Source organism: Salmo salar, chromosome ssa16 (genome assembly GCF_905237065.1).
Source record: "Salmo salar chromosome ssa16, Ssal_v3.1, whole genome shotgun sequence".
NCBI classification, from domain to species: Eukaryota; Metazoa; Chordata; class Actinopteri; order Salmoniformes; family Salmonidae; genus Salmo; species Salmo salar.
In genome coordinates, this window is record NC_059457.1 from 73,554,386 (window position 1) to 73,566,885 (window position 12,500).

At 48.2% G+C, this 12,500-nt stretch overlaps 1 protein-coding gene across 14 annotated transcripts in view; it reads left to right on the forward strand.

Moving 5' to 3' along the window:
• LOC106595512 (TRAF2 and NCK-interacting protein kinase) overlaps window positions 1-12,500 on the forward strand; it is a 55,780-nt gene that overhangs the window by 35,199 nt on the left and 8,081 nt on the right. For 7 of the 14 annotated variants that reach the window (XM_045697749.1, XM_045697750.1, XM_045697751.1 and 4 more), the window contains 11 exons: window positions 1-148; window positions 645-711; window positions 802-1,000; window positions 1,127-1,243; window positions 2,941-3,027; window positions 6,605-6,673; window positions 6,761-6,898; window positions 7,297-7,920; window positions 11,516-11,683; window positions 11,910-12,193; window positions 12,456-12,500. The exon at window positions 1-148 is cut by the window's left edge and continues 28 nt beyond it; the exon at window positions 12,456-12,500 is cut by the window's right edge and continues 50 nt beyond it. In XM_045697749.1, coding sequence (XP_045553705.1) covers window positions 1-148; window positions 645-711; window positions 802-1,000; window positions 1,127-1,243; window positions 2,941-3,027; window positions 6,605-6,673; window positions 6,761-6,898; window positions 7,297-7,920; window positions 11,516-11,683; window positions 11,910-12,193; window positions 12,456-12,500 — 1,946 coding nt within the window. The remainder of the gene's footprint in view (window positions 149-644; window positions 712-801; window positions 1,001-1,126; window positions 1,244-2,940; window positions 3,028-6,604; window positions 6,674-6,760; window positions 6,899-7,296; window positions 7,921-11,515; window positions 11,684-11,909; window positions 12,194-12,455) is intronic. The other 7 variants (XM_045697754.1, XM_045697757.1, XM_045697758.1 and 4 more) reach the window with 3 other exon arrangements.

Consider the following 12,500-nt stretch of genomic DNA (forward strand, 5'->3'; position numbering starts at 1 on the left):
AGTTGCTTGGTGAAGAGTCATGGTCAGAGACCCAGCACAGAGCAGCTGTTGAAGCACCCCTTCATCAGAGAGCTGCCCAACGAACGCCAGATCCGCATCCAGCTGAAGGACCACATCGACAGAACCAAGAAGAAACGTGGGGAGAGGGGTGAGACAGATCTCAGTAGTCTGGAACACAAATAGATGGTCCTGAATGATGCCCACTTCCCCTCCTGAGAGATCTGATGTGCTAGGTCACATCCCCTCCTGAGAGATCTGATGTGCTAGGTCACTTCTCCTCCTGAGAGATCTGACGTGCTAGGTCACTTCTCCTCCTGAGAGATCTGACGTGCTAGGTCACTTCTCCTCCTGAGAGATCTGATGTGCTAGGCCACTTCTCCTCCTGAGAGATCTGACGTGCTAGGTCACTTCTCCTCCTGAGAGATCTGACGTGCTAGGTCACTTCTCCTCCTGAGAGATCTGATGTGCTAGGCCACTTCTCCTCCTGAGAGATCTGATGTGCTAGGCCACTTCTCCTCCTGAGAGATCTGATGTGCTAGGCCACTTCTCCTCCTGAGAGATCTGATGTGCTAGGCCACTTCTCCTCCTGAGAGATCTGATGTGCTAGGCCACTGTAACCAACTGGTGTGTGTGTTCTTCTGCAGATGAGACAGAATATGAGTACAGTGGGAGTGAAGAGGAGGAAGAGGAGCGAGACGTGGGGGAGCCAAGGTAACACACACACACACACACACCCAACAAACACAGTCTCTCATTAGCCCATTTTCCACTCACACTCTCTTCTGATTGGTCCTTCCCCAGCTCCATCATCAACATCCCCGGTGAGTCGACGTTAAGGCGGGACTTCCTGCGTCTGCAGCTGGCCAATAAGGAACGCTCTGAGGCTCTGAGGCGGCAGCAGTTGGAACAACAGCAGAACGAGGAACACAAGCGCCTCCTACTGGCCGAACGACAGAAACGCATAGAGGAGCAGAAAGAACAGAGGAGGAGACTGGAGGAGGTAGGACACACACACACACACACACACACACACACACACACACACACACACACACACACACACACACACACACACACACACACACACACACACACACATGTTTACCTCTCTTTTTCTGTCCAACAGCAACAGCGTAGGGAGCGTGAGTTGAGGAAGCAGCAGGAGAGAGAACAGAGAAGACGCTATGAAGAGATGGAACAACTACGGAGAGATGAGGAGAGGAGGCACGCAGAGAGAGAACAGGTACACACTTTGACTTCCTCCTGAAGTTCTCTTGTTCAGTGTATAGGAGTATCTCTATCTCTTGTTTTCTCTGTGCCTCGCTCTCTCCTTCCCTCTACGCTGCATTAGGAGTACATCTCTGACTGACTCTCTCTTACTGTTTCCTGTTCTCTCCTTCCCTCTACGCTGCATTAGGAGTACATCTCTGACTGACTCTCTCTTACTGTTTCCTGTTCTCTCCTTCCCTCTACACTGCATTAGGAGTACATCTCTGACTGACTCTCTCTTACTGTTTCCTGTTCTCTCCTTCCCTCTACACTGCATTAGGAGTACATCTCTGTCTGACTCTCTCTTACTGTTTCCTGTTCTCTCCTTCCCTCTACACTGCATTAGGAGTACATCTCTGTCTGACTCTCTCTTACTGTTTCCTGTTCTCTCCTTCCCTCTACACTGCATTAGGAGTACATCTCTGACTGACTCTCTCTTACTGTTTCCTGTTCTCTCCTTCCCTCTACGCTGCATTAGGAGTACATCTCTGTCTGACTCTCTCTTACTGTTTCCTGTTCTCTCCTTCCCTCTACGCTGCATTAGGAGTACATCTCTGACTGACTCTCTCTTACTGTTTCCTGTTCTCTCCTTCCCTCTACGCTGCATTAGGAGTACATCTCTGTCTGACTCTCTCTTACTGTTTCCTGTTCTCTCCTTCCCTCTACGCTGCATTAGGAGTACATCTCTGACTGACTCTCTCTTACTGTTTCCTGTTCTCTCCTTCCCTCTACACTGCATTAGGAGTACATCTCTGACTGACTCTCTCTTACTGTTTCCTGTTCTCTCCTTCCCTCTACACTGCATTAGGAGTACATCTCTGACTGACTCTCTCTTTCTGTTTCCTGTTCTCTCCTTCCCTCTACACTGCATTAGGAGTACATCTCTGACTGACTCTCTCTTACTGTTTCCTGTTCTCTCCTTCCCTCTACACTGCATTAGGAGTACATCTCTGACTGACTCTCTCTTACTGTTTCCTGTTCTCTCCTTCCCTCTACGCTGCATTAGGAGTACATCTCTGACTGACTCTCTCTTACTGTTTCCTGTTCTCTCCTTCCCTCTACACTGCATTAGGAGTACATCTCTGACTGACTCTCTCTTACTGTTTCCTGTTCTCTCCTTCCCTCTACACTGCATTAGGAGTACATCTCTGACTGACTCTCTCTTACTGTTTCCTGTTCTCTCCTTCCCTCTACGCTGCATTAGGAGTACATCTCTGTCTGACTCTCTCTTACTGTTTCCTGTTCTCTCCTTCCCTATACGCTGCATTAGGAGTACATCTCTGTCTGACTCTCTCTTACTGTTTCCTGTTCTCTCCTTCCCTCTACGCTGCATTAGGAGTACATCTCTGACTGACTCTCTCTTACTGTTTCCTGTTCTCTCCTTCCCTCTACGCTGCATTAGGAGTACATCTCTGACTGACTCTCTCTTACTGTTTCCTGTTCTCTCCTTCCCTCTACACTGCATTAGGAGTACATCTCTGTCTGACTCTCTCTTACTGTTTCCTGTTCTCTCCTTCCCTCTACGCTGCATTAGGAGTACATCTCTGTCTGACTCTCTCTTACTGTTTCCTGTTCTCTCCTTCCCTCTACACTGCATTAGGAGTACATCTCTGACTGACTCTCTCTTACTGTTTCCTGTTCTCTCCTTCCCTCTACGCTGCGTTGTGATAGGAGTATATCCGTAGACAGCTGGAGGAGGAACAGAGACAGTTAGAGATTCTACAGCAACAGCTTCTACAGGAACAGGCCCTACTGCTGGTAACACTGTTACCCTGCATGTCTATGTATATATATATATATATATATATATATATATATATATATATATATATATATATATACCCCTCAGTAACTTCTACAGGAACAGGCCCTACTGCTGGTAACACTGTTACCCTGCATGTCTATGTATATATATATATATATATACCCCTCAGTAACTTCTACAGGAACAGGCCCTACTGCTGGTAACACTGTTACCCTGCATGTCTATGTGTATATATATATATATATACCCTCAGTAACTTCTACAGGAACAGGCCCTACTGCTGGTAACACTGTTACCCCTGCATGTCTATGTGTATATATATATATATACCCTCAGTAACTTCTACAGGAACAGGCCCTACTGCTGGTAACACTGTTACCCTGCATGTCTATGTATATATATATATATATATACCCCTCAGTAACTTCTACAGGAACAGGCCCTACTGCTGGTAACACTGTTACCCTGCATGTCTATGTATATATATATATATATACCCCTCAGTAACTTCTACAGGAACAGGCTCTACTGCTGGTAACACTGTTACCCTGCATGTCTATGTGTATATATATATATATATATATATATATATATATATATATATATATATATATATATATATATATATATATACCCCTCAGTAACTTCTACAGGAACAGGCCCTACTGCTGGTAACACTGTTACCCTGCATGTCTATGTGTGTATATATATATATATATATATATATATATATATATATACCCCTCAGTAACTTCTACAGGAACAGGCCCTACTGCTGGTAACACTGTTACCCTGCATGTCTATGTATATATATATATATATATATATATATATATATATATATATATATATATATATATATATATATATATATATATATATATATACCCCTCAGTAACTTCTACAGGAACAGGCCCTACTGCTGGTAACACTGTTACCCTGCATGTCTATGTATATATATATATATACCCCTCAGTAACTTCTACAGGAACAGGCCCTACTGCTGGTAACACTGTTACCCTGCATGTCTATGTGTGTATATATATATATATACCCCTCAGTAACTTCTACAGGAACAGGCCCTACTGCTGGTAACACTGTTACCCTGCATGTCTATGTATATATATATATATATATACCCCTCAGTAACTTCTACAGGAACAGGCCCTACTGCTGGTAACACTGTTACCCTGCATGTCTATGTATATATATATATATATATACCCCTCAGTAACTTCTACAGGAACAGGCCCTACTGCTGGTAACACTGTTACCCTGCATGTCTATGTATATATATATATATATATACCCCTCAGTAACTTCTACAGGAACAGGCCCTACTGCTGGTAACACTGTTACCCTGCATGTCTATGTATATATATATATATATACCCCTCAGTAACTTCTACAGGAACAGGCCCTACTGCTGGTAACACTGTTACCCTGCATGTCTATGTATATATATATATATATACCCCTCAGTAACTTCTACAGGAACAGGCCCTACTGCTGGTAACACTGTTACCCTGCATGTCTATGTATATATATATATATATACCCCTCAGTAACTTCTACAGGAACAGGCCCTACTGCTGGTAACACTGTTACCCTGCATGTCTATGTTATATATATATATATATATATATATATATATATATATATATATATATATATACCCCTCAGTAACTTCTACAGGAACAGGCCCTACTGCTGGTAACACTGTTACCCTGCATGTCTATGTATATATATATATATATACCCCTCAGTAACTTCTACAGGAACAGGCCCTACTGCTGGTAACACTGTTACCCTGCATGTCTATGTATATATATATATATATATATACCCCTCAGTAACTTCTACAGGAACAGGCCCTACTGCTGGTAACACTGTTACCCTGCATGTCTATGTATATATATATATATATACCCCTCAGTAACTTCTACAGGAACAGGCCCTACTGCTGGTAACACTGTTACCCTGCATGTCTATGTATATATATATATATATACCCCTCAGTAACTTCTACAGGAACAGGCCCTACTGCTGGTAACACTGTTACCCTGCATGTCTATGTGTGTATATATATATATATACCCCTCAGTAACTTCTACAGGAACAGGCCCTACTGCTGGTAACACTGTTACCCTGCATGTCTATGTATATATATATATATATACCCCTCAGTAACTTCTACAGGAACAGGCCCTACTGCTGGTAACACTGTTACCCTGCATGTCTATGTGTATATATATATATATATACCCTCAGTAACTTCTACAGGAACAGGCCCTACTGCTGGTAACACTGTTACCCTGCATGTCTATGTATATATATATATATATACCCCTCAGTAACTTCTACAGGAACAGGCCCTACTGCTGGTAACACTGTTACCCTGCATGTCTATGTATATATATATATATATATACCCCTCAGTAACTTCTACAGGAACAGGCCCTACTGCTGGTAACACTGTTACCCTGCATGTCTATGTATATATATATATATATATATACCCCTCAGTAACTTCTACAGGAACAGGCCCTACTGCTGGTAACACTGTTACCCCTGCATGTCTATGTATATATATATATATATATACCCCTCAGTAACTTCTACAGGAACAGGCTCTACTGCTGGTAACACTGTTACCCTGCATGTCTATGTATATATATATATATATATATACCCCTCAGTAACTTCTACAGGAACAGGCCCTACTGCTGGTAACACTGTTACCCTGCATGTCTATGTATATATATATATATACCCCTCAGTAACTTCTACAGGAACAGGCCCTACTGCTGGTAACACTGTTACCCTGCATGTCTATGTGTATATATATATATATACCCCTCAGTAACTTCTACAGGAACAGGCCCTACTGCTGGTAACACTGTTACCCTGCATGTCTATGTATATATATATATATATACCCCTCAGTAACTTCTACAGGAACAGGCCCTACTGCTGGTAACACTGTTACCCTGCATGTCTATGTATATATATATATATATATATATATATATATATATATATATATATATATACCCCTCAGGAACAGGCCCTACTGCTGGTAACACTGTTACCCTGCATGTCTATGTATATATATACCCCTCAGTAACTTCTACAGGAACAGGCTCATTGTATACCTGCATGTATACATCTACCTATCCCCATCCTCTCAAGTCTGACCCCTCTACCCTGTGAAACTACAGCTACTGAGCCTGTGATCTAAACCTGTACCTTGTCCCTGTGTCCAGTGTTTGTTGTTCCTCGTTCCTCTCTACAAGTCCTTACCCTGCAAGGAACCCCCCTCCCCAGCCCCCTCAAATCACATCACATTGTATTTGTCACATGCACCGAATACAACAGGTGTAGACCTTACCGTGAAATACTTACTTACAAGCCCTTAACCAACAGTGCAGTTCAAGAAATAGAGTTAAGTCAATATTTACTAAATAAACTCAAGTTTGAAAAAAAATGAACCCATATGTGTGTGTGTGTGTGTGTGTGTGTGTGTGTGTGTGTGTGTGTGTGTGTGTGTGTGTGTGTGTGTCTCCATAGGAGTATAAGCGTAAGCAGATTGAGGAACAACGTCAAGCCGAGAGACTACAGAGACAGTTACAACAGGAGGTAACACTTGGTCCTTATCATGATGTCATATAACAATGTTGTTGAATAATTGAAGAGATGGTAAACTGTTGTCTATTTGTCTTGTAGAGAGCCTACCTGGTGTCTCTACAACAACAGCAGCAACAACAACAACAAAACCAAGATGGCCGACCAGGCGAGAAGAAACCGTTGTATCACTATAAAGACTCAGCTAGTCCTACTGACAAACCTGCATGGGCTAAAGAGGTACACACACACACACACACACACACACACACTGGCCTGGTGTCTACACTGATAGTTTCTACAGACAGAAGCAGAAGGGTTCGAGAGAAGATGCTGGAGAGACTCTGGTCTCTGGACAACATTCATAACTGGTTCATGAGTACAGTCTCAGTCCAACTACAACATTGTCTGTGTAGTGGTGCATACAGTGTGGATTGGAACAAGATATTGTGTTCTTCTGTTACAGTTCTCGCGTGTGTTTTTATATTTGATGTGTGTGTTTGAAGAGTGTGCCTGTGTGAATTGGTCTGTCTCTTCACGTGTGTGTGTGTGTGTGTGTGTGTGTGTGTGTGTGTGTGTGTGTGTGTGTGTGTGTGTGTGTGTGCTTGTGTTTAACTTCTGCCCCACCTTGTCTCCAGGTCCTGAAGCAGCAGACACACCCCCAGAGCCACTCACCCCGCCCATTCCTCAGACAAAGCCACTCCTTCAACCAACCTTCATACTCCATTCCCTCCCACGCCAACCTCCCTCGCCGAGCCCCCTCCAACCCCACCCCTCCCCCTCACATCCGTATCTCCCTGGAGACCAGGGATCTAGTAGATCCCGTTGTGAAACAGGAGATCAAGCAGCAGGTTAGAGAGATGAGAGCTCAGAAAGCCGGTCAGAGGGTGTTAAGACAGAAAGAAAGAATACGCAATACCAGAGCCAACCACCAGGGGGTAGTACAACACAACAACCGGGGGCCAATAGGGCCTAGCCCAGCCGGTCAGAAGGCTGGTCAGCAAGACCAAGGACGCAGTCCCAGACCTAAACACCAAGGGCCACAACACAACCCCAACCAGGGGCCACAGCATAATGGGAAGGGACAACAGGCTGGCTTTAACCGAGGCCCCAGCCCTAACCCCAACCAATCCCGAAAAGAGAGCCCCATCTCTAATCCCCAAGCCCCTAACCAAGAGGCTCTCAATGGGCCAGTCTGGGCACCCTGCTCCAGCCCCAACCAGGGACATAACCTGGGGGTAAAAGACCAGGTGCAGATATTGGTCAGTGGCCGTAGTGGCAGCTCCATCTCCCCCTGTCGTAGAATAGACATAGAAGTAAATGACATAGATGTAGAAATAGACTCCTCTTCCTCCTCTCATTCTAATTCTTCTTTCCTCTACCCCTCTCCTGATCATGATCTTAGAGGCAGCTCTCTGTTTCCCTGTCGCATAGAAGATGTAGAAATAGATGAACTAGATATAGAAATGGAGGAACTAGAAAAGAGGGAGTTCGATTGTTGGAGGTATGGAGAGGAGGAGAGGGAATGGAGGGAAAGGGGTAGAGAGGGAGGTGTGGGGGGGTTGAGGATGGCTTCCAGCCATGAGAGTCTGTTGGGATCCTATGGGGGTCATACGAACTCTGACCTCTACCCCCGACCCCTAACCCCTGACCTCTCAGCCTCTGCACCGGCAGGCCGGCTACGCCCTTTCCTGTCCTCCAATCACAATCACTTACTGGTTCCTGAATCCTCCAAGCAGAGTCAGTTCCTCCAAGTCCCCGGTTGGGCACCTCCCCCTCTGAACAGAGTGAGATCAGAGGTCACTGATGATGATGAGGTCACGACCTCTAACCTGGACCTATACTCCTCTGTGCCAATTAACATGCTCAGATCACACCTGGCCAAGGCCATGCCCATCAGACCCAAGCAGTCATCCCTCTCTTTCTCCCCCCTTCGTTCTCCTGGTAAGAGCTCAGGTCCTCTGAAACAGTTAGTTTTAGCCTTAACTTGGATGGGCCTCTCGCCCCGAGGGTCACCTAGAACCTCACCCCAAACCTCAGCCAGAATCTCCCCCTCACACTCCCGACCTGAGTCCCCATGTCATTTCTCCCTCAATTCCCCTCCAGCTCCATTCTACCACTCCCAGTATCTCACACCCTGCTCCTCCCCCTACCTGACCCCTATGTGTTCTCCTCACCCCTCTCCCGGTGGCTCCCCCTTCGGCTCCCAGTCCCAGCTCACTATCAGACCACTAGCTGCTAGCCACTAGCCACACACACACACACACACACACGCACACACGCACACACACACACACACACGCACACACGCACACACACACACACACACACACGCACGCACGCACGCACACGCACACGCACACGCACACGCACACACACACACACACACACACACACACACACACACACACACACACACACACACACACGCACATACATATTCTTTATTATATTTGTAGTTAAAACAAAATATTATACATTTTCTATATTTTATACTATTTTGTACTACAACATTGTTCCAACTTCGTATAGCTCAGTGGGTTCATCCTTACCCACCTACCTCCGATAGTCCCCCATCCAATCAAACCAGTTGGGTCATCCTTACCCACCTACCTCCGATAGTCCCCCATCCAATCAAACCAGTTGGGTCATCCTTACCCACCTACCTCCGATAGTCCCCCATCCAATCAAACCAGATATCAAGAAGAACCAGGCCCCCCACAGGCTGCCTCAGCTCCCCCTACCCCAAACACCCTACAATCCCTTGGAGCCAACTGCCCCTTGATCTGGAGGGTGATGATGTCACAGCAAGGACTCCATATGTATCACATCCTGTTTACGGTCAGTTAGCCAATTGCAGTTCAGCTTGGTGGTGGGTGCTGGCTAATCAGGTCTCAGCTGGGTGAATGCCAATCAGGAATGGCAATCAGGTCTCAGCTTGGTGCTGGGTAGAGACCAATCAGGACTCACTTTAGTGCTGGCCAATCGGTGGTGGACTATATTTTCTCTGGGATCAAAGACCAACATGGATTCTCAACATTTCAGATTCTCTTTTCTGATAGAATGATACGCTCCAATTCCACCTCTCCTCCATCCCCCTCTCCGCCTCTCCTCCATCCCCCTCTCTGCCTCTCCTCCATCCCCCTCTCTGCCTCTCCTCCATCCCCCTCTCCGCCTCTCCTCCATCCCCCTCTCTGCCTCTCCTCCATCCCCCTCTCCGCCTCTCCTCCATCCCCCCTCTCTGCCTCTCCTCCATCCCCCTCTCCGCCTCTCCTCCATCCCCCTCTCTGCCTCTCCTCCATCCCCCTCTCCGCCTCTCCTCCATCCCCCTCTCCGCCTCTCCTCCATCCCCCTCTCCACCTCTCCTCCATCCCCCTCTCTGCCTCTCCTCCATCCCCCTCTCTACCTCTCCTCCATCCCCCTCTCTGCCTCTCCTCCATCCCCCTCTCTGCCTCTCCTCCATCCCCCTCTCCGCCTCTCCTTCATCCCCCTCTCCTCCATCCCCCTCTCTGCCTCTCCTCCATCCCCCTCTCTGCCTCTCCTCCATCCCCCTCTCTGCCTCTCCTCCATCCCCCTCTCTGCCTCTCCTCATCCCCCTCTCTGCCTCTCCTCCATCCCCCTCTCTGCCTCTCCTCCATCTCCCTCTCCGCCTCTCCTCATTCCCCCTCTCCGCCTCTCCTCCATCCCCCTCTCCGCCTCTCCTCCATCCCCCTCTCTGCCTCTCCTCCATCCCCCTCTCTGCCTCTCCTCCATCCCCCTCTCTGCCTCTCCTCCATCCTCTCCTCCATCCCCCTCTCTGCCTCTCCTCCATCCCCCTCTCTGCCTCTCCTCATCCCCCCTCTCTGCCTCTCCTCCATCCGCCTCTCCTCCATCCCCCTCTCTGCCTCTCCTCCATCCCCCTCTCTGCCTCTCCTCCATCCCCCTCTCTGCCTCTCCTCCATCCCCCTCTCTGCCTCTCCTCATCCTCCTCTCTGCCTCTCCTCCATCCGCCTCTCCTCCATCCCCCTCTCTGCCTCTCCTCCATCCCCCCTCTCTGCGTCTCCTCCACCCCCCTCTCTGCCTCTCCTCCATCCCCCTCTCTGCCTCTCCTCCATCCCCCTCTCCGCCTCTCCTCCATCCCCCTCTCTGCCTCTCCTCCATCCCCCTCTCCGCCTCTCCTCATTCCCCCTCTCCGCCTCTCCTCCATCCCCCCTCTCCGCCTCTCCTCCATCCCCCTCTCCGCCTCTCCTCCAACCCCCTCTCCGCCTCTCCTCCATCCCCCTCTCCGCCTCTCCTCCATCCCCCTCTCCTGCTCTCCTCCATCCCCCTCTCCGCCTCTCCTCCATCCCCCTCTCCGCCTCTCCTCCATCCCCCTCTCCGCCTCTCCTCCATCCCCCTCTCCGCCTCTCCTCCATCCCCCTCTCCGCCTCTCCTCCATCCCCCTCTCCGCCTCTCCTCCATCCCCCTCTCCGCCTCTCCTCCATCCCCCTCTCCACCTCTCCTCCATCCCCCTCTCCGCCTCTCCTCCATCCCCCTCTCCGCCTCTCCTCCATCCCCCTCCTCGTCCTCTCTTCGTCCGTCTGTCTGTCTATCAGTTGAATTTAGAAAACGTTGTTTAGATGCAGCAGCTGGCGCAATTAACCTTCCTCCCTCTCTCTCTCTCTCGCGCCCTCTCTCTATCTCCCCTTCTCTCTCCATCTCTCTGTTCCAGCTTGTAGAGGAGTACCAGTTGATTCTAACCATTAATTGCATGATTGATTGCTCGGATCAACATGCACTGATGAGCCTGCCTCAGTGCCTCTAGATCACTGTAGACAACACCGTATTAACCTGTTGGTAATGTCCAGTTATTCTAATAATAATAATGATGTGTGTCAGGTGGAGGAGCGCTCCAAGCTGAACAGACAGAGTTCTCCGGCGCTGCAGCATAAGGCCGTCTCCAGCCGGGTCTCTGAGGCCTCCCTGCCTCCTCGCTCCGAGTCCTTCAGCACTGCAGGGATGCAGCCGGCCCGCACCCCACCAACACACCGCCCAGTTGAACCACAGGTGTGTGTCTGTCCCTCCTGTCGTCTGTCTGTCTGTCTCTCTGTGTGTGGGTGTTGACAATTACAAATATACAATATACACACAACATATAATTGTATTTCATATCGCATACTACTATGCTGTAGCCTATAGTACAGTCAACAAGCAGTATGTCTATCTGATGGAATTAGAAAATGAGAACCGACATTCCCATAATTCAGTGTTTTATCTCATTCTCTCTCTCTAGATGGCTCACCTGATTCCAGTGAAGACCATGACAGGCTCTCAGTCTCTGCAGGAGAGCACAGGAGGAGAGGCGGGGGGGATGAGGAGGAGAGGGGAGGAGGGGGGCGGCATGCCCCCCCGTCAGAACTCTGACCCCACCTCTGACTCTAACCCCGCCCCTCCACCTCGTACCACTAGCCGAGAGGACGATGAGCTTCCTCCTAAGGTCCCTCAGAGAACCACCTCCATCTCCCCAGCCCTGATGAGGAAAAACTCCCCCAACGGACAGGGACTCATACGAGACAGGTGTGTGTGTGTGTGTGTGTGTGTGTGTGTGTGTCAGGGTCGGGCTCAATTCCATTTAAATTCCATTGAAGTCAGGAAGTGCACTGAAATTGCTTTTCACGTCAATGCTTTTCAATGGGGAATTGGAATTAGGTTTACTTTCTGAAATGAAATGGCATTGACCCCAACCCTGGTGTTTGTGTGCTGTGTATGTATTAACAGTGTGTGTGTGTGTATTTACAGTGTGTGTGTGTGTATTTACAGTGTGTGTGTGTTCTTTCAGTAATCCAGACCTGAGAGCATCAGAGTTGTGTCTGGATACTGCTCT